At 53.6% G+C, this 26,873-nt stretch overlaps 1 protein-coding gene across 1 annotated transcript; it reads right to left on the bottom strand.

The window, feature by feature from the left end:
- Positions 1-284: 284 nt before the first annotated feature.
- IGFBP2 (insulin like growth factor binding protein 2) lies at positions 285-25,468 on the bottom strand. Its single transcript, XM_086719585.1, has 4 exons — positions 24,913-25,468; positions 3,282-3,511; positions 2,396-2,536; positions 285-787 (listed from the first exon to the last, which is right to left on the bottom strand). Exons 1-4 carry the CDS (start codon positions 25,367-25,369, stop codon positions 623-625), a joined length of 993 nt encoding a protein of 330 aa, XP_086575711.1. The 5' UTR covers positions 25,370-25,468; the 3' UTR covers positions 285-622.
- Positions 25,469-26,873: the final 1,405 nt, after the last annotated feature.

Below are 26,873 nucleotides of genomic sequence, written 5' to 3'. Positions count from 1 at the left end.
GGCTGAGCTGGCAGTCCAGGGGAGACACCAGAGTCCTGTGGCCGCACTGGAAGGGTCCACCTGGACTGAAGACTTTAAGTTTCCATAGGCCACTTGAGGGAGGAGATTCCCCTGCCTCCTGACCCATCCTTCTCATTCCCAGCCCAGCCAAGGCTGTGCCTGTCCCACTCACTCCCAGCCCCTACTCCCAGGAGTCGGGGACAGAGGTAGACAGACGAGGCCAGCCAGCGCCAGATCGCTTTCCCCGGGAAGCCCCCCAAAGACTCAGGCAAAAGACACACAACTTTATTTTTCCTTCCTTTAATCTTAAGCAAAAGAGACACGGGGGTTCAAAAATAAAAATTTCTTTCCCCCCCCCCCCAAATCTTCACCCCAGCTCCACCACTGCAACTGCCCCTTCCTCCCCAGCAGGGACAGGAGAAGGGGGGGGGGTGGTGCAGGCATCTGGGGAGGGGGAAGGCGGGGGTGTGCCGAGCTCGGTGCTGGTCTCTTTCCAAATATAAATACACGTGTCAACACTCCTGGAAAACCCTCCCCGCCCACCACGCAAGGCTCTCCTCTCTCTGCCCGTGTTTGGAGAGGGGGCGGGAGCGGGGGGTGCCAGGCACCGGCTGGCTGTGGTTTACTGCATCCGCTGGGTATGTACCCCACGAGCCTCCTGCTGCTCATTGTAGAAGAGATGACACTCGGGGTCCCCCCGGATGGTGGGGGCTCCCTGGATCAGCTTCCCAGTGTTGGGGTTCACACACCAGCACTCCCCACGCTGCCCGTTCAGAGACATCTTGCACTGAGGAGGGAGAAGAGAAGGGTATGGAGGACAGGCCTGAGGCCACCAGCTTTCCCTGCTTTCCTCAGCCCGAGGTTTGCCGAGCAGCTACGGGGCGCCCAAGCTAGGGTGCCGCGTGGTGGTCTTCTCGGCCGTGAAGGGTGCCAGGGGACCTCCCTGAAATGCAGATTCCCCTTCAGGAGGCCCGGAGCGGGGCTAAGACTCTGTCTGGCTCCCGCGTGATGCTGGTGCTCTGGCCCAGGGACCACGCTAGTGGGGGATGCCCCACATCGAAACGACTCAGTGCCCACCGGCAGGAGGGGGGACCATCCAGTGGGGGCCCAGCGGACTGGAGTTCAGTCATAGCGTGAAGGGAAAACAGCACGTGACAGTAGAAGTCAGCACTAGCACAGGCCCCTAGCAGGTGCTTTGCACCGTGAGAACAGTCTACACACTGCTCATTTACAGTTTACAATGCTTTTTTTTAAAAGTGTATTTATTTAAGTGATCTCTACCCCCATCGTGGGGCTCATACTCATGACCCTCAGATCAGGAGTCGCTCACTCCTCACACCGAGTCAGCACAGCCACCTTGTGAGTTAGGTGCTATTATTTCACCACTTTACAGATGATCAGAAGGAAGCACAGATAGGTTAAGTAACTTGCCCAACGTCACACAGCTAGTAAGAGGCGTGGCTGAGATAAGAACCCAGGCATTCCTGTCCCAGGGTCCCTGCTCTTACCCATAAACTAATTACCATTGAAAACCCCTTTAGTTACCCATAAGGGACCAGCCACAGCCTGTCTTTCATTAGAAGAGATCACTATTTCCACTTTTGATCTCCAAATGAAGTAGTCAGCTGACATTTCGAGGGCACGTGTACAAATAGCTTTGAATACTACACTGATATTTAGAGGGGGCAGGATGCCTGCCTGGGCTGTGAGGAAAGTGGGGGAGTGAGACCCCTTAGGGGTCAGCAGAGACTACTTGTCAATGGTTTAAATCCGTGATTCTGCAAGTATAGCTCACGGATCATCAGCAATCCCTGAGAGTTTATTAGAAATGCAAATCCTTGGCGTGCTTGGGTGGCTCAGTCAATTAAGCACCCAACTTTGACTCAGGGCATGATCTTGTGGTTCTTGGGGTTCAAGCCCCGCGTCTGGCTCTGTGCTGACAACTTAGAGCCTGGAGCCTGCTTCAGATTCTCTGTCTCCCTCTCTCTCTGCCCCTCCACTGTTCATGCTCTGTTTCTGTTTCTGTCTCTGTCTCTGTCTCTCTCTCTCTTAAAAATGAATAAACATAAAAAAAAAACTGTTTTTGGTCCCCACCCAACTTTCTGGAATGGTAAGGCCCAGGAGTCACTGCCAGGCGACTCTAATGCTCAATAATAAGTTGACAGGCATTAGGGTAGCCCGACATCTCTTTTCCCAGAGGCTCCCTCCCAACCTGGACCCCAAGTGCTGATGGCAGGTGGCTGGGTAGGTGGAGTCAGCCTCTGCGTCTGGAGGTGCAGAGGCCTGGCAGCTGGCATCCCCACGCCCCCTCAGCATTCAGACCTCAGAGGATGACGGGTGGGTGGGGCAGGGACAAGCACACCCGGGGCCCAAGGCCAAGGAGATCCTCTCTCACCTGTTTGAGGTTATACAGGCCGTGCTTGTCACAGTTGGGGATGTGCAAGGAGTAGAGGTGCTCCAGGGGGCCCCGCTCATCTGGAAGGTGCATGGTGGAGATCCGCTCCAGGACCTGGTCCAATTCCTGCTGGCAGGGGGTCTGTGGGCACAGACAGACACAGAGGGGCAAAGAGGGAGCTCGGAGTGAGACTGAGCTCACAAAACACCGGTCCTGGGAACAACCTCAGAAAGAAGTTCATGCACAGGGAAGGGATTTTCCCAAGGTCACCCAGCAAGTTGGTGGAACCAGGGACTTCCGACAGCGACCTCATGGATATGTCGTTGTGCCCCACTCCACTCTCTGAAGAAAGTCACGTGGATAGGAGTTTTCACCCCTCTCTCGTTCTGTGTCAGTGGCTTTCAGGGATCAAAATGGGATCTACTTGCAAAACGTGAATTCAAGTGGCTGTCTCTAGAGCATCTCTACTCCAACCCAGTGGGCCAACCACCATTTCTTTCCATCAACCCAGCCAGGCCAAGACCCAAGACAACAGAGCTGAGCTGGGGAGAGGGAAGGGCATATCCCAGCGAGACTGAGCAAGTCTAAGGAGGTCCGGCCTCATCTCTAGCATCCACTTCCTTGCCAAGCAGAAGCGTGGAGGTTTCAGAAGGAAGGGACTTCAAGAAACCGTATGCCCAGTCCCTTGCACAGCCAGAAATACTGAGGCCCCCAAAGGAGACAGTGATCAGTCTGAAGGTCACTGAATATGTTAGTGGCAGAACCAGAAAGGAAAGTGGTTTGCCTTCGGCAACACAGGACTCGGACGGTACTGGGTGCCCTCCCCCACCGTGAGACCCCTTTTACACATCCTCCCGCCCCTCCAGCCAGACCCGGCCCCTCTGACCCTGCCAGGTGGTGGCCGCAGCTTCTTGGGCTCATCCAGGCCAAGGTGATGTTTGCCACCCTTCCCCATCTGCCGGTGCTGCTCGGTGACCTTCTCCCGGAACACGGCCAGCTCCTTCATGCCTGACTTGAGGGGCTTCCTACCAGCACTGCCTCCACCGCCCAACAGGTTCACGGTCCCGTCCACGTGGTTCTCAACCAGACCTCCCTCAGCGTGCTCATCTCCGTTGTCTGCAGAGAGAGGAAGGGAAGACCAGCTCAGGGTGCTGTTTCTAGAGCGGCGGGCCCCCCAGCAACTGTCTGAACCCCTGGAGATGGAGAGGACTGATATCCATGCAGTTGAGCTAAGCAATTTACATGGACTGTCAATTTCAGTTTCGCAGCAACTCTTGGGCGGGGTGGGGGCATTACCCCAACTTTGGCAGACAGACATGTCAAGGCGCACGAGAATGACCAAGACCACAAATCCGGGATCTGAACGCAGGCCGTCCGACCCCAGCAAAATGCCTGGGAGGCCTGGCCGGTTCTGCCTCCATCCAAGGCACAGCAAAGGAGCACGGAAGGATGAACGTGTCTGCAAGGCTTTCACCATGGAATGGGATTGAGTCCTTCTGGATCCATCATTCTCCTCTAGAAAGACCTCCCAGATTCACCTGCCATAACCTGCAGTTTAAGATCTTCATCATCCGTGACCTAAAAGGGCACATGCCATGTCTGGCAAGGGAGAAGGTGGGGAATCACCACCAGAACCCACGGTTTCCATCACCCCTGCTGCTACTCTTCATTTGCCCAACGGCCCCCTTCTCACGTGCCCCCATGACTCAGTCCCACGACCGCTCCAGCACAGTCCCGGCGGCCCTGGACTGTTCCCATGTCTGTCCACACACGCCACCGCCAGCCCCAGGCACAGGAACCCGTCCAGCTCTGTAGTTTTGGCTTATCACAAGGCACGTAGCCTCACCCAGATGCTTGTCCAAGGAGCATGTTAAGTCTCTTTCAACTTTCTTCAACCACCAGTCAACAACAGGGAAAGGCTCCTACTAAGTGCATAGCTCAGGGTGGAGGGAGCCTTGAGAACAGCCCCCGGCAACCCCAGTCTCACGCTGGCTCAGGTGTATACACCCAACGACCAGGCCAGAGGAACAGGATGGTACGGAAGAGTCATAACAAGGGGGCCAAATCCCCAAGGGCCCTAGGACGGCTGGGACTCAAACAGCCCCTTGCACACAAGGCAGAGCAAACAGGGTCTCAGACCATGCCCCCCTGAGTGGTCCCCCTTCAGGTCCCAACAAGACCTACAGATGTGGAGGGGATGTTTCTAAACCAATTTGGCCCATTTTTTCTTCCCCTTTTTCGTGCCTTCAAAAACTTACAGCCCTGATAACATGACTGCATGGCTCCTAAAATATTTCTACCCAAGAGTTTCAGGTGAGGCACTTAGAACCTGGTTGTCCTCTCAGAATTCAGCGTGGCGGGCTCAGATGGCCCCTGTCCTGACCAGTGTTCACGGTAGAAAGAGCAGACCCTGCCCTGTGCGAAAGCTGTGGCATTCACTCTCACTTGCCAACTAAGGGATGGGGACACTCATGAGTGCCATGGGGAACTGGCACCTGCTCTCACGGAGCATGCTCCAGAAGGCTCCAGGAGACCAGGCACCTGCCACCTGGCCCAGGTGTCCCCACCAGCTACAGCGGTTTCCTTCAGAAACCCTGCACATTATCTCCAGACTAGGGAGCACTACTTGGTAGGGTCGAATCCCAGCTCCCCCATTTTTTATGCCAGCTGTATTTCTCCTGCACACATAACCTCTCTGTGCCTCCGTTTTCTTAACTCAATTGTCGGATCCTAACAGCTCCCACCTCGCAAGACTGTTGAGAGCATGTTAGAAGCCAAGCAGTTAAGATAAGGCCTGGAACACAGAAACCCAGGCCCCGCTTGTGATAGTTATTACTCTGACAGTGATGAAGATGGCCTCAGTCATCTGTTATCTCGGCAATGTGGAACCCGACCGAGGACCAGGAAGCAGAGGAACAGAAGCCCCCGAACATCAGAACAGCTGTCACTGTACCCATGCGTGGTCAAATTCTAGCGCTTTCCTCACAAGGCGCGGGGACATTCGGCACAGGAAGAACACAGACGGTTCACAGCAGCATGGCTCCAGCAAGCCCGGTTTCTGGATGTCTGGTTCCCAAGGCCACCACAGAATAAAATCAACAAAATTAAAAGGAGAAAGAAAAAAGGCATGTGGATAGTGGCAAGAAGCATCAAATGGCAGGGAGAAACGAGGACGCTAAAAAGAACCCAACATAAGAACTTTGGGGATATTTAGTGCAGAGCTTACAACTCCATACCCATCGATGACCCCTGAGGACTTCCACATTCTGTAGCCCAAAACAAGAGTTGTCTTGACTAATGACAATGACCTTGAGACATCCAAAAGGGGATCGGATTAATGTCTGGGTAGCCTGGGTATTACCCTAAGTAAACTGACCACGGATTAAATCCTGTTCCAGAAGCCCCAACACCACCTGCAGGGGAAGAGCTATTTGAAGCGTTGACCATCGAGCTGGGTGGGAGTCCTGTCCCGTCATGTATGAGTGGACCCATCAACCCACCCCAAATTTTCATCACCGACCCTGATTCCCGACCCGGCACCACCGACACTGGGACCAGAGGATTCACTGGGGAGCTCTTCTGTGCATTGTTCTGTGCATTACAGGATGCCAAGCAGCATCCTGGGCCCCTCCCTACCAGATGGCAAAGATACCTCCACAAATTGCCAAAAGGCCCCGGGAGGCGAAAGCGGCCCCCCACTGAAAACTGCCGTTCGGAAGTTAGGCTTTATCCAGAGGCCTGGAAGTTGCCCAGCCCAGCACCGATGACCCCAGGCCCCACGTAAGGTCGATCTGAGTTCTACCACATTTCCCTCCCTCAGCTAAGACCATCCGCCACTCTCCCATCTCCAACACACTTCTGGCCCACTAGTCTCCCTTCCGACAGAGGGGGGGTCTTCCCTGGGCATCCAGAGGACTCCCAGGCTGCTGGTTCCCCTTCCCTGAGCTCTCCCCGCCCTCAGACCACTGAGAGGGGCCAAAGCAGCATCCCCTGGCTGAGTCTCAGAGGTCAGCCCACCTTTACTGCTCACAACAAACTGTGGAAACATGTTAGATGGGGGCGCCTGGGGGGCTCAGTCGGTTAAGCGTCCAACTTCGGCTCAAGTCATGATCTCACGGTTCGTGGGTTCGAGCCCCACAAGGGGCTCTGCGCTGACAGCTCAGAGCCTGGAGCCTGCTTCGGATTCTGTGTCTCCCTCTCTCCTCTCTCTCTCTGTCCCTCCCCGGCTTATTTTCTCTCTCTCTCTCTCTCTCTCTCAAAAATAAATAAATAAACTTAAAAAAAAAAAGTTACCAGCCTCACTTAAAGAAAAAGAAAGAGAAAGAAACAGGCTGGATGAAAGAGAGGCGTATAGGTAAGTACGCATCAGGCCTAGCGGCTCTAGGCAGGGCTGGCCCGTCATTAGGTGCAACACACACAGGCATCCAGGGGCCTAGGAAATGTATCCACTTTAAAATCAAAAAGAAAAATAAGCTTTTACATTAAAAAAAAAAAAAAAAGGTCTTAATATACAATACTTTCAGTTATTAGATGCAGTTACCAAATATGATTTTGGAACTTTTTCTCACAGAGGAAAAGCCACAAACGCAAAGGCGTCCAGGGTCCACAGAGTCCCTAACACAGCCCTGCACCAGGTCCCAGAAGATGCGGGCCGACTGGACAGTCTTCTCCAAGGACGGACTCGGCTTCCTGTCCTGAGACAGCCCCGATCTCTCTAGAGTCAAGGTCAGTTTGTCCACCCTCGCAGAGGCCACTTGGATTCAAGGCTATGTTTTGTCCCATTCCGTTATTGATCTCAATGCTGCCAACGAACGTGCCAATAAGATGAAGAAATCCACGGGTCCGGGTCCGATTTGCTGACGCACATGCTGACACTCCACACCTTGAAATGGAAGCCCAGGGAAGGAGATCAGCGAGCTGACGGGGTGGGGCTCAGAAAAGACTGTAGGCTGAGGAAAGCCTCGATTCCTTGGCGGTTACATTCCCAGCCAAGGCGGTTCAAGAATTCGGGCTCCAAAGTCTAATCGCCGGACTAAATTCCAGGTCTACCACTTAGCTGTGCAGCCCCAGACAAGTTACTTAAGCTCTCTGTGGCTGCAAGGCTCGTCTGTAAACCACGGACAAACAGCACCTGCCTCCAGCGGGCAGCCAGATTCCAGAAGCCGCACATACACGCAGTGCCAGGCACACAGCAGGAGCACACGGAGTCAGCTCTCAGCTGCTCCCACTTCCCGCCCCTCCTACCCCCGGCTCGGGGAAGTGCTCACGTGGCACCCCCTACGCTCAGTAGGACGAGAGCATCGTCACGTTATTACCCAGTTCTTCCCATATGTTCTCTTATAGGTGACAGAAGCAATCCGCAGGAGAACATTCCAGATGTAGAACTCCAGCTAGAGATGGAATCTGCCCTCGGAACAAAAATACTAGGCTGCATTTTTTTTTTCGGCCTGAGAGTGAGGTTCAGAATAATATTTATTATGCAACCACTTATGTATGCAGCTCCGTGGGCTGCAGTGCAAAGGTCAGTCTAAGAAATGGTTCTTAGCAGCCCAGATCACATAACTGGAAAAGGCTTCAGGCTCAGAGGCTCCCGGAGACGTTCCCCTAAGGATTAGCCACTCTCTATATAGCATCCCGGGCAATGGTTCAACACCGAAACAGGGAATTCACCCATTATATATGGAAAGGAAAGCTTTTCCAAAGTGGGGGAGACACCGGAGGACCTGAAGCGTGAGAACTCCCATCCCGCGTAGTGGACTGCCACACCGCTCGACCTCATGCACCTGGAGGGGGGCTGGAGAGGAGAAAGGCCAGTAGAATGAGAGGCAATGGACGAGCTGCCCCATTTTACAGACAGCAAACTCGAGGCCCAGCTGGACCACCATGTGGTCTACAGGAGCACACACAACCTCCGTGCCATCATCAGAGACGCTTCACAATTGGCGTGGGGTCCCCACGCTGTTCTCTGACGCAGCCTTACTGAGTGGCCCAGGAGGGCAGCTGGAAGCAGACATTCCAGAAGATAGGGCTTTACTTATACCTGCATTCTGCATTCTAGACTACGCATTAATACCCTAGTTTTAAATTTTAATTCTGGCCTAGACTTTTTTCCCCCAGTGTAATCTCGCTGGATTGTAGCACTGATGCCCTTACTCCATGAAGGTCATGGACCCTTGGGTCCGACGGATCAGATCCTTACTCTCATGAAACCCCATCTTCCCCTAGCGCGATGCTCTGACCTCAGTGCTCCAAAGGACAGTTGGTGATTCCTGATCTATGGAAGACCTTAAAGCATTCAAGAAAATAGGCCCCCCAGATCCAAAAGCAACCCCCTACTCCCTCTTGCTTAGAATATGAGGCTCTGTCCTTAACGCAGGCCTGGTGAGAAAAGGGAATTTCCCCAGAAATACACCACATCTTCACAACAGATTAAGGTCTCCTTCCTTTCTTCTTGTCTTTCCCCCACCCTGAAGAAAACCTAGCCATTTTCCAACCTTCTCTTTAGTCTACCTCCTGACTATTTGGAAATCTAAGAGCTGGGAACACCGCAAGGAAGCATCCAATCTGACCCTAAATCTATCATTCCCTCCAGTGGATTCACCTCCTTCAAACAGGTGATAGCATTCCAGGCCCTGTAAGACTGGATTCTGAGTAATGGGCCGGGGTGACGCGGGTTGCTTTCCTGGTTCCATTCTAGCTGGGCACAGACCTCACATGGCTCCCTTTGTTGGTCTCTCCCCAAATGCACTTAATCTTGACACGTGTTGAGCAAAAGAATGAACACTAACTTACCATCTTCCTCTTTCCTCCTGGACAGCTTCTCCATGAACATCCAGGGCAGAGGACAATTCACTAGCAAGCTCAAATGGGCAAAGAATTGCAGGAGTCAAGAGACCTGAATGCCAGGCCTGGCTTTGCTGTTTATGATTCACCCATGACTGTAGCCAAACCCTCTAACCTCTCTGAGCTCCAACTCCTCAAGAGTGACAAATGCAAATAATAATCCTACTAAATTGAAGGTTGCTACCGGATACAGGATGATCGCTACTTAAACTGGATACAGTGTTGTTAGCATTTGCCCAACATGGGAGAAGCAAACTCCAGAAGAAATGTGCAGATGATCTAACGGGTAAATGAAAGATGTATTTGCTAGGCAGAGGGGAAGGGTGGGTGATAGCTGATCTGTAGAATGGCCACGCACATGGGGGGAAAATGAGTTACAAGAAAGTTCTAGAATACTATTTGCATGTTTCTTCTAAAGCCTGATTTTGTTGATTATATGAATTCTGTATGTCGCTAAACAGCATCGTTGTCCACCATTTGATGGAAGTCCTTGGGCGAGTGTGGATTTGCCTAAATTACTTTAACTTTACAGAATCTATGGGAAGGAAGAAAAGGGAGGGAGCAAGGGAAGGAGAGAGGGAGGGAGAGAAGACATGGAAGGAGGGAGGGGAGGTGGCTCATAACTGCCTTGCATGCACAGGGCAGACAGGGCTCACAGACAAATTCACCAACATACAGGGGAAACAGCTTTTGTTTCAGAGAATTTGAAGCCGTTCCCTTTGGATGGCTGATTGTGGCCACTATGTGTAATAATGCAGGCCACCAAGGCTGGGGTGGATAATCCAGGCCATGCTGGGAGGTGGGGAGGGAGGCAGAAGTTAACAATGGGTACAGAAGAAAGGGGAGCTTGTTATTTTTCAGCTGAGGTCCTTTGTCTCTCTGGGTAAGTGACACTGTTTATGTGTTTCCCTCCACCCTTTTGCCTAAAGGTCAGAGGCAGCAGGCGGCAGCCGTGTGTGCATGGACAGCTGCTGCGTGCGGGGCACATTCCAGCTTCGCGAATGATGTTCTCCTGGTCAGCCCATCTACCTCCTGCTGACACCCAGCTTCCTTCCAAACTCCCTTCCCATTCTCTCCCCACCCTCTAAGGCCCTGCTCCCTGCATGGCTGCCTGCAAAGCAAATCTGAGGTCTCAGACACTACCACCTTCTGGGAGAAACCCCTTTGGCAACAGACCGGTAGCTCCTCAGCACAGCTTTAGAACAAAAGGAACTCCCTTGTGGTAGGAAACAGCTCCGAGCAGACTCTTCGGATGTTCTAGATCCACAGGTCATCCAGGTTATGGCACACAAGTGCAGGACCTGGCCATTCTCAGCTGGGGACCATCTCCCTGCACCCGCAACTGCCTCAGGCTTATCTCCCAGCCAAGTGTTGCTGAGCTCATAAGCTCTGGGGAGGGGAATGGCCGGTACCCACGCTCACACAGGGAAGGAGTCGCCTGCTACTGGTGACAGTGTACGAAAGCAGGGCAGAGGGCCCACTGCTTGCCAAACCACCCTAAACCTTCTGGATTCCCTTTGGAACAACAGCTCTTGGGTTCAAAGCTTTGGCCAAAGCTTTGGCCATAGTAGGAAGAGAAGTGCTGGTGTGAAAGCTGGGGGTAGGGGGTGGTGTCCAAGGTTCTGCTCCCCTGCTACCATCATGCCTGGGACTCTGAATGATGCTCGACAGGGTGTTTAAGAGGTGTAGGCTTCAAGGGACACCCGGGTGGCTCAGTCAGTTAGGTGCCCGACTTCGGCTCAGGTCACGGTCTCGTGGCTCGTGAGTTTGAGCGCCACGTTGGGCTCTGTGCTGACAGCTCAGAGCTTGGAGCCTGAAGCCCACTTCAGATTCTGTGTCTCCCTCTCTCTCTGCCTCTCTCTCTCTTTCTCTCAAAAATAAGTATTAAAAAAAATATTTTTTAAAAGATGTGTAGGCTTCAATATACGGGAAACCTGGCTGGCTCAGTCGGTAGAACATGGGACTCTTGATCTCTGGGTCAGAGTTTGAGCCCCACATTGGATGTTCATTACTTAAAAAAAAAAAAAAAAACCTTCTATGGTCAAGATGTGCAGGGTTCAGTGTGTTCATTTACAAGTTCAGGGAGTTAGGTTACGGGAACGGCTCCCAGTCATGGGTGTTTGTCAGAAACCATCTGAAGATGGCAATGCAAGCTGGTGCAGCCACTCTGGAAAACAATATGGAGGTTCCTCAAAAAACTAAAAATAGAACTACCCCATGACCCAGCAATTGCACTACTAGGCATTTATCCACGGGATAAAGGTGTGCTGTTTCAAAGGGACACATGCACCTCCATGTTTATAGCAGCACTATCGACAATAGCCAAAGTATGGCAAGAGCCCAAATGTTCATCGATGGACGAATGGATACAGAAGAGGTGGTTTATATATACAATGGAGTATTACTCGGCAATCAAAAAGAATGAAATCTTGCCATTTGCAACAACGTGGATGGAACCAGAGGGTACTGTGATAAGTGAAACAAGTCAGTCATAGAAAGACAAATATATCGCTCATATGTGGAATTTAAGATACAAAACAGATGAACATAAGGGAAGGAAAGCAAAAATAATATAAAAACAGGGAGGGGACAAAACATAAGAGACTCTTAAATATGGAGAACAAACTGAGGGCTGCTGGAGGGGTTGTGGGAGGGGGGGATGGGCTAAATGGATAAAGGGCATTAAGGAATCTACTCCTAAAATCACTGTTGCACTATATGCTAACTAATTTGGATGTAAACTGAAAAAAATTAAAAATAAAACAAGTTAAAAAAAACTATAAAAAAGTAAAATATAAAGAAATTTCCCATTAAAAAAAAAAAGAAAGAAAGAAAAAGAGAAATCATCCGAAGAGCTTGCTAAAAATGGTCCTAGACTTCACCTGTCTGTGAACTAGCAAGCCTGGGCAAGGGTCGGGGACTCTGTATTTTTAACAACCTCCTTCAAGCTCTGGCATTTCCAAGGCCCCCTTCCTTTGTGCTTCTCTCTCTCTGCCCTCAGATTCCTGAAGAACTTGCTAGTGATGGGAAAGAGGCCTCCTCTTTTCAAAAGATATGACTTCACAGACACGCTCTGCGAAGACACAGCCCCGTGAGCTCTTTCCGCCCCTAGACTCACGGGTTCAGAAACAGACACACACGCATGCCTGGGTGCACACAGGGGGTCCTTCTTGGCCAGGCATCATGGAGATTTCTAGAGCATGCCCTCACGCCGCTGCAGAAATAGCACGGCCTCTACAGAACTTCCCTGCCTACGCACTCCCTAATGGGCTGCTTTATAAACACCAGGGTCATTCCTGGAATGGCAAAGACCTGGGGAGGGTCAGCGCTGAGGCAGAACGTTTGAGAAAACAAAAACATGCTCAAATTCAGCCAAGGTCCTCTGGGATTCAGTGAGCCAGGCTGTCCTTGAAGAGCCAGAGAAACTGATACCAAGATGGCAAATAGCACTCTCAGCTTTCACTCCTTTCTGTGGGTCCCAAACATTTCTCCTCCGGTTCAACTGAAGTCATCCAACAACCCAGCAAGGTGACCTGTCTGCCGAAAGCCCATGGGAGCAGACGGTGTACTTTGGTGCAAACTTGGACCGGGGACTATGGGAACGGGAAGAATGAGCCTGACCCAGTGATTCGACATCTCTCAGATATGCGTGCGGTGGGCACACGGGCAACAATGTTCATTACGGCATCATCTGTGGTTGCAAAAAACACCATCGGCAATGCGATCCAAACAGGAGAATGGATGAATAAAATCAGCAGAGTAATAACAATGGAATAATACCCAACAGCTGGCAAGAATCACTCTGACCCGTGATCGCTCAGAGATCTACCCAACATGAACAGATCTCAAAAACCTAATATTGACAGAGCAAAAAAGTGGCAGAAGGACACCTCTTGGGCACATTTAACTTATCTTCAGAGAACAAATCCAGATGCTGGCTATCCATTAGCAAATTTGTTTAGCCGAGGAAAAGAAACACTAAGTAATGCATGCCGGTGGCTGCCTCTGGGGACAAGGGACGGCAACAAGAGGCTGGTGGGGAAGGCCATCAGGAAAAGATTTTTAAAGAGACATAAAGCAAAAATGACAAAATATCAACCGCTCCCAATTCTGGGTGGTAGACTGGAGTTACTGCGTTATTCTTATTATTGGCTGCAGTGTTACCATTTTAAGATTTTATTTTTAAGTAATCAGTAATCTCTACATGCAATGTGGGGCTCAAACCCACAACCCCAAGATCAAGAGTCACCCACTCCATCGACCAAGCCAGCCAGGCACTCCGCAACCGTTTTTCTTTTAAAAGTCACTTCCTAGGGCAGTTGGGGAGCTCGGTCAGTTGAGCAACCGACTGGGCTCAGGTCATGATCTCACGGTTTGTGAGTTCGAGCCCTGCACTGGGCTTTGCGAGGACGGCATGGAGCCTGCTTTGGATTCTCTGCCTCCCTCTCTCTCTGCTCCTCTCCCACTTGTGTGCATAGGCTCACGCTCTCTCCCTCAAAAATAAACATTAAAAAAAAAGTCCCATCCCTCATGGGGTGCCTGGGTGGCTCAGGCCTCTTCAGGCCTCCTCCAGCTCTTGATTTTGGCTCAGGTCATGATCTCATGGTTCATGAGTTTGAACCCCAAGCTGGGATTCTCTCTCTCTCTCTCTCTGCCCCCCTCCTGCTCTCTCTCTCAACATAAATAAATGAACTTTAAAAAAAGTCCCTTCCTTCACTGCATTCACTCTTCCAGGTCCTTGTCAAGAGGGGTATTTGTAACTTGGGGTGCCTCTGAAAGCCCACTGGCTGGAAGAGGACCGAACATCAGTGATTTGGACAACTCCCCTGCCACTCTGAGGCCAGAGTAGTGTCACCATGGCCACCTATCACCAGGGGCTCCTGGCCAGGTCTCTGTGGCATGAAGAAGTGGGAAATGAGGGGCGCCTGAGTGGCTCAGTCAGTTGAGCATCCAACTTCAGCTCAGGTCATGATCTCGCAGTTCATGAGTTCGAGCCCCATGTCGGGCTCTGTGCTGACAGCTCGGAGCCTGGTGCCTGCTTCGGATTCTGTGTCTCCCTCTCTCTCTGCCCTCCCCCTGCTCACACTCTGTCTCTGTCTTTCAAATATGAATAAACATTAAAAAAAGAAAAAAGAAAAAAAAAAGTGGGAAATGAGTCAGAGGAAAGACCCAAAGAGAGTAGAAGACAGTCATAGGGTCAAGGAGGGGACGACAAAGGAATCAAGACGGTGCAGGCCTGAGAACGGAAAGCCAAGGGACGAGCACATCCTAGTATAGCCCACAGGGCACTGGAGGTGTGCAGTGGGGGAGGTGCCCAAGGGCCAGTCATGCCCAGTGGAAGGGATGCACCTGTTCCTCGAGGCCCAGAGAGATAGTAGCTTTAAACTGAAACAGGAGAGAGCCAGGGTAGAAGCCACTCAAGAGTTTCACAGGAAGGACTAAAACAGGTAACAAACTGCAGATGGGAAAAACCGCATGGTTTAGGGAAAGCCTTTCAAGGAGGAGGGAGGATGGACAATATGGCTTCCGAAATGTCCAAAGGCCGCTTGACTGAGACTATGAAGGGCAACCCTGGGCAAGGCACTCTTGGAATTTGAGTGAACTTCCCTCCCACCTCCCTAACCAGACACAAAAAATGTCCCAGAGCGCACTGGCTAAAAGCCGTCGCTCCATGCTTTGCCCTCCTCCTCCAAAGGAAGAGCTTCTTGAAGACACAAACTTGGACTTCACTTCCATAGTGCTTTAAAGAAAAGTAGAAACAAAAGGGGCCACCTGGGTGGCTCAGACAGTTAAGCCTCCGACTTGATTTTGCTTCAGGTCATGATCTCACAGTTTGTGGGATCGAGCCCCACGTTGGGCTCTGCTCTGACAGTGCAGAGCCTGCTGGAGATTCTCTCTCTCTCTCTCTCTCCCTCTCTCTCCCTCAAAATAAATAATATAAACAAATAAATAAATAAGCAAACAAACAAACATTTAAACCTCAGGAAAGCTAACTATTTGGAGAACATCCCACCTGGAGTCCTGGCCTAGAATATCATGTTGTATTACTTCTCCTCACTTTCCTGGCCTCCCCCTCACCATCCAGGCCCCAGAGCAGCAAGGACGGTCAGGAGTTAAAGAAAAAAAAAAAAAAAAAAAAAAGAAATCATTAAATGGAAGCACGAGATGGGAGAGAAAAGACGCTTCCCTCCCAGGGGACCCATATACAAACAACTGTGCCTGTGCTCAGTTCCAAAGAGCTCAGTTCCCCACAGAGTAGCTCCCAGAGTGATAAAGACTGGGCTCTACCCACCTCTCCCCTCCCACCCTCCCCTTCGGCCTACCTCTTGTCCATCCCCGTAAGACTGTTCCCAGAGACTGTAGGCCTGACAAATTGAACCCAGAGGGTGCAAACAGAAACTAAAAACCTGTAAGGATGTCCAGGATTGCCTGCCACACTCTCAAACCAGCACAAGAAGTGTCCTGAATATAAATAAGTGTCTTTAAATAGGTCACCATGCTTTTCTTTCTCTTCAACTAAAAGTTCACTAATTGTGTCTGATAGAATACTGCATCGCGTCAGGGGTCTTCCTTGCTTATGCTCCCTTTAGAGGCAGCAAGCTGAACCAGAGACAAGCAAATGGGTTCAAAGGGGAACCCTCACCTCTGGGACATAAACGGGCTGGGCCCTCCACCACTGGCAGAGCCGTAGTGAACGACAGTGGCATCAAAGGCCACGACTGTCCAGTGGAAAACCCGCCGCCGCTAACCCCATTCTGGACTTTCCAAAGCAAAGGGCAGCTGTCCAGGTAAGCTACACCCCGTGGAAGAAGCCATGCCTGTGAAATGGATTCTTAAGTGCCTCTTCTTAATAAACTTTGCCCATCAGAGGACATGGAAAAAGAGGCATTTGCCTTCTCCTCTTTTCTGGGTGGTGAGATTAGAGGAAGAAGGAAGGAGGTTAAGGGTGGAGGGGCGGGGGGCGGTCAGAACCTGTATGACTTCACCCGATTATCTGAGTTTCTGTGCTAAGTGGCTTATGTACATAACTTTGTTTTATCATCAAGCAATCACATGAGGTTGATAATTTCTTATCCACACTCACCTTGACCCCCCCCCCCCGCAAAAAAAAAAAAAAAACAACCATGGTGTTTGAGGCTAACTGCACAAAGTCATGTAGACAATGGCAAAGCCAAAACCAAATCCAGGTTGTTCAGCTTTATAGCTCTTACCCAACCAGAAAGGCATCTAATCTGGCCATCGGCATCACCTACGGAAAGACGCCATTGAAGGCTTTTAACCCCAGGGCTTTGTTTCTTCTGTCCCCTACCACCCCGTCCCTTCTGCACCTCCATGGGACCCTCATCTTCCCAGGGAGGGAAGTCATCAGTCAGATACCAGCCAGCCCCACCCAACCTCAAAAGCCTTCTGATCCATACACCCACCCCACCCCCACCCCCCTTTTATCCCTCCCAACACACCTCCTGCCACTGTTGCTACAGAAACTACCCAGGGTTATCAGGCAGCTGCAGAGTCAGGGCCCGAGGGAACCGCCATTTTCATTTTATCTTGGCCTCGGGCACTTTAGAAAGCAAGTTCACCATCCAGGGGCAACTTGGCACCCCCATCCAGAGGCCAAGACAATAGACCTGAAAGAAACTTCCTGGGGAGTTGCATAAAGGAACGTTTTTGAGAAGTTATGCCTTAATTACTGCCTCCCAGGGAAAAGGAGCTTTTCCGAGCAGCAATATATAATTCGCTGCTTTTTTGCATGCGTGAGTCTGATGGAATGGAGCCCCGGAATGAGAATCTGGAGACCCAGACTCCATTCTGGTCTGTGCTCGCCTCGCCACTGGAACCTGAACGTAGCCTTGATTTCTTCATCTGTCAAGTGGGGAGAATCCTGAGGCTAAAACAGAGCTGGAAAACACAAAATAAAAAAAAAAACCCTACAGGCGCTTTGGTAAAAGTGGCCCATGTCTAGAGAAAAAGCAATTTTGATTACCGTCATTTTGTCACTTACCCTTTGGGGTAGACCCTTTGACTGCACTCTGCAATCCGGCTCCGCTCCCTCCAGCTGGAAGCCTCCCACCTCCTTGACTTCTCAGGGGTTGAGTACACTAAGTCTCCCCCAGTCCCACCTCCCCAGCTTGCTGAGGCCTTCCTGGGCTCTGCGCCCCTCCTGGCTTCCTGCCTCCCAGAACTCAGCTCCTTGAATGAAACACAGGCTGACACACCTATACCCATCCGCTAATTAGAAACCCCAGGCCTGGCTCCGAGCCGGCCGGCTGAACTGGAGCATGGGGGCCAATTCTCCTGCCCCGCAGCTGGAGGCCGTCCAGCCCCTGCCCCTTCTCCCCAATCTCCGCTCCTGCTACCTCCCAACAGCCAGGAAGAGATGCGGGGCTGGCGGCCAGAAGGGGCCCCACGGGCTGCCAAGTGCCCCCTCCCCCTGCTTAAAAAAAGGCGGCGGGGGGAGGAAAGAAACAATTCCTGACTACAGTCGACTCTGTATTTCTTTCCGGGGGAGGTGGCTGTCTGAGCAAGGTCTCCCTCTGCGTCCTGACTGACACCCAGGAGCTGAGCCAGAGCAGATCCTCCCTGGCTTTGTTAAAGGGCAGGAGTGGCCGAGCAGGGGGAGGGGCACAGGGGATGGTCCATTTTCCAGGAGAGAAAAAAAAAAATCTATAGCCCAGACACTCTACTCATTGTGGAGGTGGGGGTGAGGGTGGGGGCAGTTACCCTGGAACCTGAAAGCCAACAAGCTTCTCTGAATCTACTACCCCAGCTGTCCAGTGGGCTTTTCCTCCTGTGCCCCCCTCCCCACAATCACAAAGGCCCCCAGAGTCCAAGGAACTGGCCACCTTGGATTCCCAGTGGCAGATCCTGTGCTTTGTCACCACCATAAGCATATGCTGACCCCTGATGACTCGAGCAACCCCCGTTCTCTGCTTCCTGGGGCCTCCCCTCTACCAGAATGCTCAAGAACAGAGTCACTCTATCGTTATGCCCAGACAGGCGGTCACTCGGAGGGCTCTCTGGGACCACAGATGGAATGAGACATTAGGAAGAACCTCAGGGCCCAGAAAACACTCCCCCGCCCAGCGTTCCTGTCGAGAACCCATCAACCCTTCAAAATGAGGCACCACTCCCCGACTCGGGGGTGAAGTCAACTCTGGAGACAGCGTAGTAAGGAAACGTCACTTTTTGGATAGAACGTCCAGTTTCTTTGCCAGGATCACGTTCAACTTTCTGGCACCCTAGGCTCAGCCAGGATAGATGTAAAAGCCCATTTTCCTGGAGCAGGAAATCAGGGCCACGGAGTCCCTTCACTGGCTTTGTCAACTCAGTGAACGTACACCCTCACACATGCCCTACGCACTAAGGGGGCTGAGACGGGTCTGGTTCCTCCCGGACCCTCTTATTCTGAAGCCTGGATCCCAGCAGGTTTCCTGTAGAGGGTTGTCCATGGAGGAAGCTGCCTCCCACCCCTGAAACGTGGCCTCAGAGATTCCCTGGTCCTCTGAGAACCTGCAGTTGGAGGGCTGGGTCCTAACGGTTGGCGGGCTGGATGAAGGCAGAACTCTGCCCTGTCACCTGCTTATGAGCAGCAAGCCAGCACAAGTACCCAGGGTCCAAACTCCAGAGCCACTTCTGTCCCCTCAGTCTCTCCACTCCCGACAGAGGCATTACACACACACACACACACACACACACACACACACACCGCCAAAGTGCTCGGCTTTGTCTTATTATCTAGCTTTACACACCTAAGCACACACACACACACAAATACACACGCATGCAAGCACCACCCCACGGAGTGGTACTATCTATATTTGGTTTACAGATAAGGAAACTCTTGCCTTGGGTGACACGTATGTGGCTGCAAACTGGGCTTTGAACTGGAACAACTTCACACCAAGATGAGGCCACTCAAGTCCATGGTAAAGCTTGCAGAGAGACGAGTGGCCTGCCTGGCACAGCCAGTTTGGCCTCCGTTCTAAAGGCCACCGAACTAAGCGTCAGAGAGGAGACGCAGCTTGTGGACATTAAGGCAGCTAATGTGTGTGAGAACCTACTATGTGCCAGACACTTGCCAGCCCCACACGCACCCCATGAAGAGATACAATCACCCCCATTTCACCAACAGGGAAACCGGTATTTGAGGAAGGCCCTTGGGCATCAGCAATCAAGATCTCGAAGACGGGGCTGCAATGGAACCCGGTCATCCTGACGGCAGAGGCCAGGCTGCTTCCAGCATCATCTGCTGCCCACCAGCTCTTCTTGCCCCACCCTGGGACCCTTTGGTCTCCCCTGCCTGCCGCACACTGGCCACTTCCCCCTCTGAAGTCCCCAGGACTTGGGTCTCTCAGTGGACTTGAGGGAATGCACACCACCGAACCTGGCAGTAAGGAACCTGGCCCGTGCATCAGCTGCACACGGCAGGTGTCCAGGAACAAACTTTCTGGCTGACAGGGTCAAAGGCTTTTCCTGCCGACAGCCCCATCCCTTACTTGGCCATGGGGGCAGAGGGGTACAGAGGAAAGATCAGCCTCTCGTCTCATTACTTACTGCTAAGGCATCCGTTGACGAGCCTCAGAGTCCACACCTGTGAAATGGGGGTAAAAAGCCTCCCCCTCTCCTTCACAAGGATCTTGTAAGTCAGGAGACAAAGCAGGCGAAGAAATCAGTTCATAAAAGGATGAGCGCAGATGGGAAGGTGGCTGAACCCCTGGCAGCTGCCTGCCACCTCAGCAAAATGCTGGCCAGAGACCGCAAGAAGTACTAGAGAGGCCTAGAACATCTGCCAAGCAGAACACCAGCTCCCCTGGCGACTAAAAAGCATAATCTCGCTCCTCTGTGCCTCGGTGTCAGCGGGAGCAGCCTTAGCACAAACCCGCTTAGGGAACATGGCCACTTCCCCACCCACACAGCCTGGCCCCTGCGAGGCTTCCAACCACCATCATTTCAGGATTAGACTGGTTGCCAGCATTCCAACCCCCAATCACCTCCCTGGTCTCCATCTACCTGGATTCCAGTGGAAGGCTGGGGGCGATAGATTTTTCCATGCCATTTTCTCGAGCCCTTCCCACCTACTTAGCATCCAGCCAGGTGTTCAAGACCTAACCACAGTGGGAGATGCGTGGGAGACCAATGCTGGGGTGGGGGTGAGGGGGTGGCTAAGAAGGCAGAATGGAGAAAGCAGGGGAGGAAAGGGGGACTGGGAACACTAGGAAGGGACAGACTGAAACTAAATGTAGCCTCTGGTCATGGAGGCTCTTCAACAATAATAATAACCAATCCTCTCGTTGTTGTTGGTACCCTGTTGTAGGGTATGAGGAGGGTCAACGACAAAACCAAATGTGGGCACAGCCTGTGTATTTTCTGCTCATCTTCATTCCCTTCAGCACCCCCTGCTGTGCATGCCCCCCCCCCCCGCCCCCCCCCACCCACCCCGGCCATGTACTGTCCTCCTGTTCTGCTTTTCATTGGACCCAAGGACTTTCGAAACTTCCCGGTACCAAAATTTAGCAATTGCACATCCAATTTTCTACGGCAGGGAATAGCTAACCTGAGACCCAACTATATTCTGACCTGATAAATGGGCCACAGTACAGTGAGTCTCTCAAATTAAGCCCTCGAATGTTGGACAGTGGTGACTGAATGTGCGCCTGCTCTCGAATAACACGCAGTTATTTTTCTAGGACTAACTTCCATGTCGTCCCCTAACCCAAAGGAATGATTTGCCTGAAATTTTCATTTTAAAGCTCAATGCTAAGGTAAGCTAACGGTGAAAACCACCTAAGCTTCCCTCTTCCCTCTGCCTACCAGGAAACTCAACAGTCTGACTTGACCAAGAACCGGTGCACAGATAGACCCCTGCGGTGGTCACGAACAGTTAGGTTCTTCTTTCCACCACCTCTTCTAATTCAGAGATTCCTGGCCCTGGATTTTGTTTTCCTAAGATCCTTTGACCTTGTGTACGATTTTTTTTTTTCTCGAAGCTTCTTCAAATACCTCTGTCAAAGGAATGGATGGGATCATGGCTACCACACAAAGGGAACTATCTCAGTGAACAATCTGGACATAAGTGGAAGGTGAGTAAGGAGACTGCAGGCAAAAACCCAGATTCTATGACTTACTCAAATTCCAGCCCTCCATGCACAATGGCCGGAGGAGGCAGCTGGCCAAACACTGCCTGCCTAGCGGGTTCCGGACCTGTCAGAGCCACACCCTCCGGACCAGACCTGCCTCCAAGGCCAGAGTGCACCCAGCCACACCCTGCTGGGTCCTGTGGCCCAGGAACTACACAGCTCCCTCCCAGAGACCCAGGAGCAGTAGCCCTCAACCCCCCCATCTCCTCCTTCCAGTGGTGACTCAGAGCAGCTTAGCAGAGTTAGTTCTGGGTGTTCTGTCCAGAAGGGGGGAGGGTGGCGGAAGGTACTGGTGTTAGCAATCGGTGACAGTGGGTCCCACTCATTCCCCAAGTCTATTTTACGACTTTGAACTCAGTATGCAAATTTATGCAAGACAAGATGCAAAACAGCGCTTTGAGCCAGAAGCCCCATTGCTTTTCTCCCCTTTTTTGAAGCTGCACGGAACCACTGTAAATCAGGGCTCGCCTCTGCCCCCCCCTCCCGCTCCCGCTCCCCCAGCAACTGCAGATGCAAAAGCCTCCTCAGACCCGCCCGCCTGCCGGCCTGCCTGCCCCGGGACTTTGAATGACTGCACATTTCTATAGCACCTTTATATGTGCAGCGGGCCAGACGGCCACTTGGGCGGCTCCGCCCCTCGGCATAATCCCAGGCATTGTACCCGGCGGGGAAGGAGGCAGGGGAGATGCTGAAGGAGCCAGTCGCCCCGCCGGCCCAGAATTCTGAAAGGGCCCGGCCGGGCCCCAGCCCACTTCCTCTTCTTACCCCGACATTTCTAGGCACTTCTGCCCACTCCACCAGCAAACACACCCACGCGCTGTTAAGATCCAGACCTCACCACATCTCAGCCCCCCCCCCCCATTTTTCTTCCAGGCTCACCTACTCCAACCCTCAGTCTCACTTCTGAGTGGCTCTGAACCAACCAGTCCCGACCCCTCGCCCCCAAGGGACGCAGGCTCAGCACCCGCAGATGTGCCCACCCCCGCCCCCTGCATCCCAGCCGTCCCCAGGAAGTCAGCAACACGGCCCCTGAGTCCTGGGAACAAAGACAAAAGAGCTAACAGCAAAGCCGGAACTGCTGGGGTTTTCTGCCTCAAAATAAGAGGGTGTGTTTAAAATTCTCAAAAGCAACCTGCTCAAAGAGGAATGCAGGCTGGGATGGGAGAGAGCCGGTTCTTCAGAGAGGGGAGAAAAGGGGATGGGAGAGGGAGAGGGGGAGGCAGCAGCACTCAGCGCTATGGTCCCCTCTGGGCCAGTGTCTGCCCCTGCACCCAACCCGGACCCCGGAGCTCTCCAAGCAGGGCTGCAACCCTGCCCCAGCCCAAGACCCTCTCCTGCACAGAAGCCTCCAAACTTGCCCCTGTCTTCCCTGCATCCCTGCCAGCCCAGGCTTCTCCCCACCGTGCCCCCTTTCCCCCAGCCCTACTGACCCCTGAGCACCCTGCTCTGGGTCACTCCTTTCCAGGGTGCCCACTGGGCTTCTACATCTAGCTCCCACCCCCGCCCCCAACCTGGTGTCCCCTCTTCCCAGTCTGGAACACAAGAGAAAAATGCGGAAGGCGTCTGTCTGGGCACTGGGAGGAGAAGGCTGAGGAGGCAGCTGGGGCTAGCTGGCGGAAAGGAGTCCCATAACCAGGCAGAAAATCCAGAGTGACATTCTTCCCATGAACTCACCCCATTGTCCCTGGGCTCCCCTGACAACTCCCCCCTCTGGGGCTCTAGGCAGGAGTGAATGGAGAGAATCTCCTGCATCTGTTCTGGGGCTTGGAAGCAGGAGAGCCGGTTTTCGGGCTGCCAGGGAGAAGGATGAAGAATGAAAAAACAATTCTACGATGGTCAGGAAGGACCTGTACCACGCACTGTGTTAAGATGGTCAAAATCCAAGCGAGTCTATGAACTTGGAGGCCTTTGGAAAAGTTCATCCTGCTGAGGAAGATGTTTAGTTGGTCAGAGTTCAGCTCAGAAAGCACAGCACCTCCCTGGTGGGGGGCAGGGGGGGGTGCGAAGGGGGAGCAATGGAGAAGGAAGGCAGGACCAAGACTTTTCTTTTTATTACTTTCTAAGAGAAGCAGGAGAGAAGGGTTAACTTGGAGGCGAGACACGCTGGGGAGGGAAGCAAGCAGAGGCAGAAGAAAGGACTCAGTGGTTCTTCTGGCTCCCTGGGAGGAAGCCCTAACTTGCTGTGCACTCAAGGTCAAAATGAGCCAGAGCAATAGAAGAAATATTTCCACTCTGACCCCCAATTTCATTCTCAAGGAGAACAGGGGAAACACAATAGCTGGTTGGAGGAAGAGTAGGGGGGCCGGGGGTCTTGGGGAGGGGGGTGGGGAAAGTTGTACTAGGGCGGCAGAAGCTTACAGGCAAGAACGTGTTCACTTATTCTCTTCTTTCTTTTTCTAAAAAGCTTCAGGAACTTGGTCAGACTCGCTTGCTTTTTAAACAACAGCAGCAGGCAATGGACACCTTTCCCAACGGTGTCCAAGAAGAAAGAAAGTAATTACAGTTTCCTCCAGGCCACGGGGGCGGGAGGTTTTTGTAATTTTAAAAGCGAACGGAAAACAAAAACAAAAGTGAGATTCTGACAGCCCGGTTTGGGGGGGTTGGGGAATGAGGATCCCTTACAAAGGCTCCCAGCCCCCCCCCCCGCCCCGTTCTACCGGACAGGAAGAATCCCTCGGATTAGGACGGGGGTGACACCTCCCTGCGGTAAGAACGGCTGCGTCCAGCGCCCCGCATCCCCCTGCCGTCCGCCCCGGGGCCCAGATGCTCCAGTGAGCGGCACGGCGGTCCCAGGCTCACCCGGGGCTGCAGCCCGCCACCCGGCTTAAGTTACACAGACTGAACCGCTGGGCTGAGCCTCCCAAGCGCCCCTCTTGCATTGTTCCCCCTAAACGAGATGCACGAGTAGCGCTCGTCTTCCTTTCTCCCCACCCCACAAAGTGCCAGCAAGTCCTTTCTTCCCACCTTACAATCGCAGAAGGAAGGGTCCCTCGACGAGCCGCCGCCTCCTCCTAGCGCCCGTTCTCCCCAGACGTCCCCGAAGTCACCGGCACCCGCCAGCCTCCGCCCCCCAGCAGCGTCCTCCACCGGCACCTTTCCAGGAACCTCTGGTCGGCGGTCACCGACTCAAGCTGTGCTCCCCAAATAAGCCTCAAGCTCTCACTCCCCGGGGTCTGACCAACACCCTCCCCACCCCCCACCACGGCAAATCCCCCCTCCAAAATAGAAGTCAAGGTACGTTCCAGCCGGGGAAGACTAGGGTAACCCGAGATGCCTTTCCGCTGCCCGTATATCCCGACCAAATCAGTAAGCAGCCAGGGCTCTCCCGCACGCTCTGACTCCAGCTCCCCTCCCCGGGCCGGACTTTCGGGTCCCCCTCCCAGCAGCCGCCCCACTGCCGGTCGAGGACTCCGCTCTCTCGCCGCTCAAGCGGTCGCGGAGCCACGGGCCCCACGCCTGTCCCCCGCGGCACGGCCGCCCCCAGCGCTCCGCTGCCCTCCAAGTTTCTCCGAACTAGCTGTCCCAGCCCCGCGTTACCTGCAACCTGCTCGGGGCTGGCGCCGTACTCGGCGTCCCGGCGCTTTTCGCAAGTGCCCTCGCCCAGGACCAGCGCCTGCAGGGGCAGCTCGGAGCCCGGGTGGGGATAGCAGCGCAGCCCCTGGGCGCAGCGCGGGGTGTAGACGCCGCACGCCTCGCCCTCCAGCCGGGCGCACACGGAGCAGCAGCCGCAGCCCGGCTCACGGACCAGCTCGGCGCAGGGCGCGCGGGCGTCGCCGGCCACCCCGGACGCTGCGGCGGAGGCGGCGGCGGCGGGCGGCGCGGCCGGCGGGGGCCCGCAGGCGGCCAGGCGCTCGGGCGTGCAGGGCGGGCAGCGGAACAGCACCTCGGCGCGCACCCCGCGGCCGCCGCCGGCGCCCAGCAGCAGCGGCAGCAGCAGCAGCAGCGAGGGCGGCAGGAGCAGCGGCAGCGCGGGGCCGCCCAGTCTCGGCAGCATGTTGGCGGTGGTGAGCGCGACGGCGGCGAGCGAGCGGGCAGGTGGCACGGCCCTGCGAGCGCGGGAGCCGCCTCCTCCGCTTCTTCCTCCTCCCCCGCAGCCGCAGCCGGGTCCTAAAGGGCCCTGCTTCTCCCCGCCCCCTGCCTTCTCCCCTCCCCCTTTTGGAGACCACCCCCTTCCCCCGACACTCCCGCGCGCCCGCCTGTGCGTGCGCGCACGCCCACTCGCCCACCCCCGCGCGTCTCTCTGCTCTGCGGGTCCCCTGCCCCCTTCTACCTCGGGCCCCCAGTGCCTCCACACCCTTCTACCTCGGGCTCCCTGACTCCCCGGGAGTGCGAGTAACTTGGGGGTTTGAATAGGACAGGCACAAGAGTGCAGAAAAGTGCGCGCTTTTGTCTCCTGTTTTCAGTTTGGAAGGACTTAGTTTGCGCGCTTCCCGTGTGGCGGGCACTGGGCTAACTGCTGGGGCAATGCAAAGGACGCGAGACAGTCCTGACCTTCATGTAGGTTTCAGTCCACCGTCTCCATCTCCCTCCAGCCTCTGGTTTCCACTCGGTGCTGGTATGTTGCTTGGGGCAACGACTTTGTTCTGTGAGCCCATCAGAAGAAGGTTCACATCCTCTCAAGCAGCCCAGCCCCGAACAGCCCCTCTTAGTGACCACTGCAGTTTCCCAACCCTGCAAGCATCTGGTAACATATAATTACCAGAAATGCAATTTCTGGGCACTGAGAAACCTGCTCCCTTCCTCTCTGCCTACTCTGTCCCCCCTCCCCCAAGTAATCGCTCAGTTGCCTCCACTCTCCCATCTGGAGGCATTTGCTGCAGGAGAGATTCCCAAAACACCCTGCCTCGGGGGTCTTGGAGAGGTCAGATCAGCCTTCCAGGTGTAAGAGAAAGCCCAGGGGTAAGGGCATTCATAGCTCTCCAGCAGTGCAGATCGACAAGGATGGCCTCCCTCCATTGTTCTGTTTGATTTACTGAGTCTTCTCTCCTTGCTGCCTCCAAGCCCCCGCATTCCAGGCTTGACCAGGCTTTAATTCTCACGCAAGTCCCTGGGTTGTGACCCTAACAAAGGCCCTAGTCAGAGAGATTGTCTTGGCCCGGGATGGACCATTAAGCTGCCTCCAGCCCAGGTTTAATTTCCCCGATACCGCCGCCACCCCTTCCCCCTGCCGGAGCCCCCTCCACGGCAGCTCTAACTTTATGACTCAGAGCCATTTGACCGAACTCAAGAACTCCGCCGCTGCTTACCCAGTGGCCACCTGGCCCTGAAGGTGAGCGAGATGCCCCAGGGACGGCACGTTCTGGCTTAAGGAATTAACAGTGTTTGGGGGAAGATGAACAAATAACCAGTTTGTCAGAGGCTTGGAGGAGGAGAAATATATTTAGATGGAGAAGTGATGAGGGTGTGGGGGTCAGGGGTGAATCCGAATTGAAATTGAAACTTAAGAATTCTACCAGGGGGAAGGCAGGGATAGCAAGGACAGCTGGAGCACAGGGACC

The sequence above is a fragment of the Puma concolor genome, chromosome C1 (genome assembly GCF_028749965.1).
Source record: "Puma concolor isolate L17-30 chromosome C1, mPumCon1.1.hap2, whole genome shotgun sequence".
Taxonomy (NCBI): Eukaryota; Metazoa; Chordata; class Mammalia; order Carnivora; family Felidae; genus Puma; species Puma concolor.
This window is presented reverse-complemented; position numbering and strand designations above follow the sequence as displayed.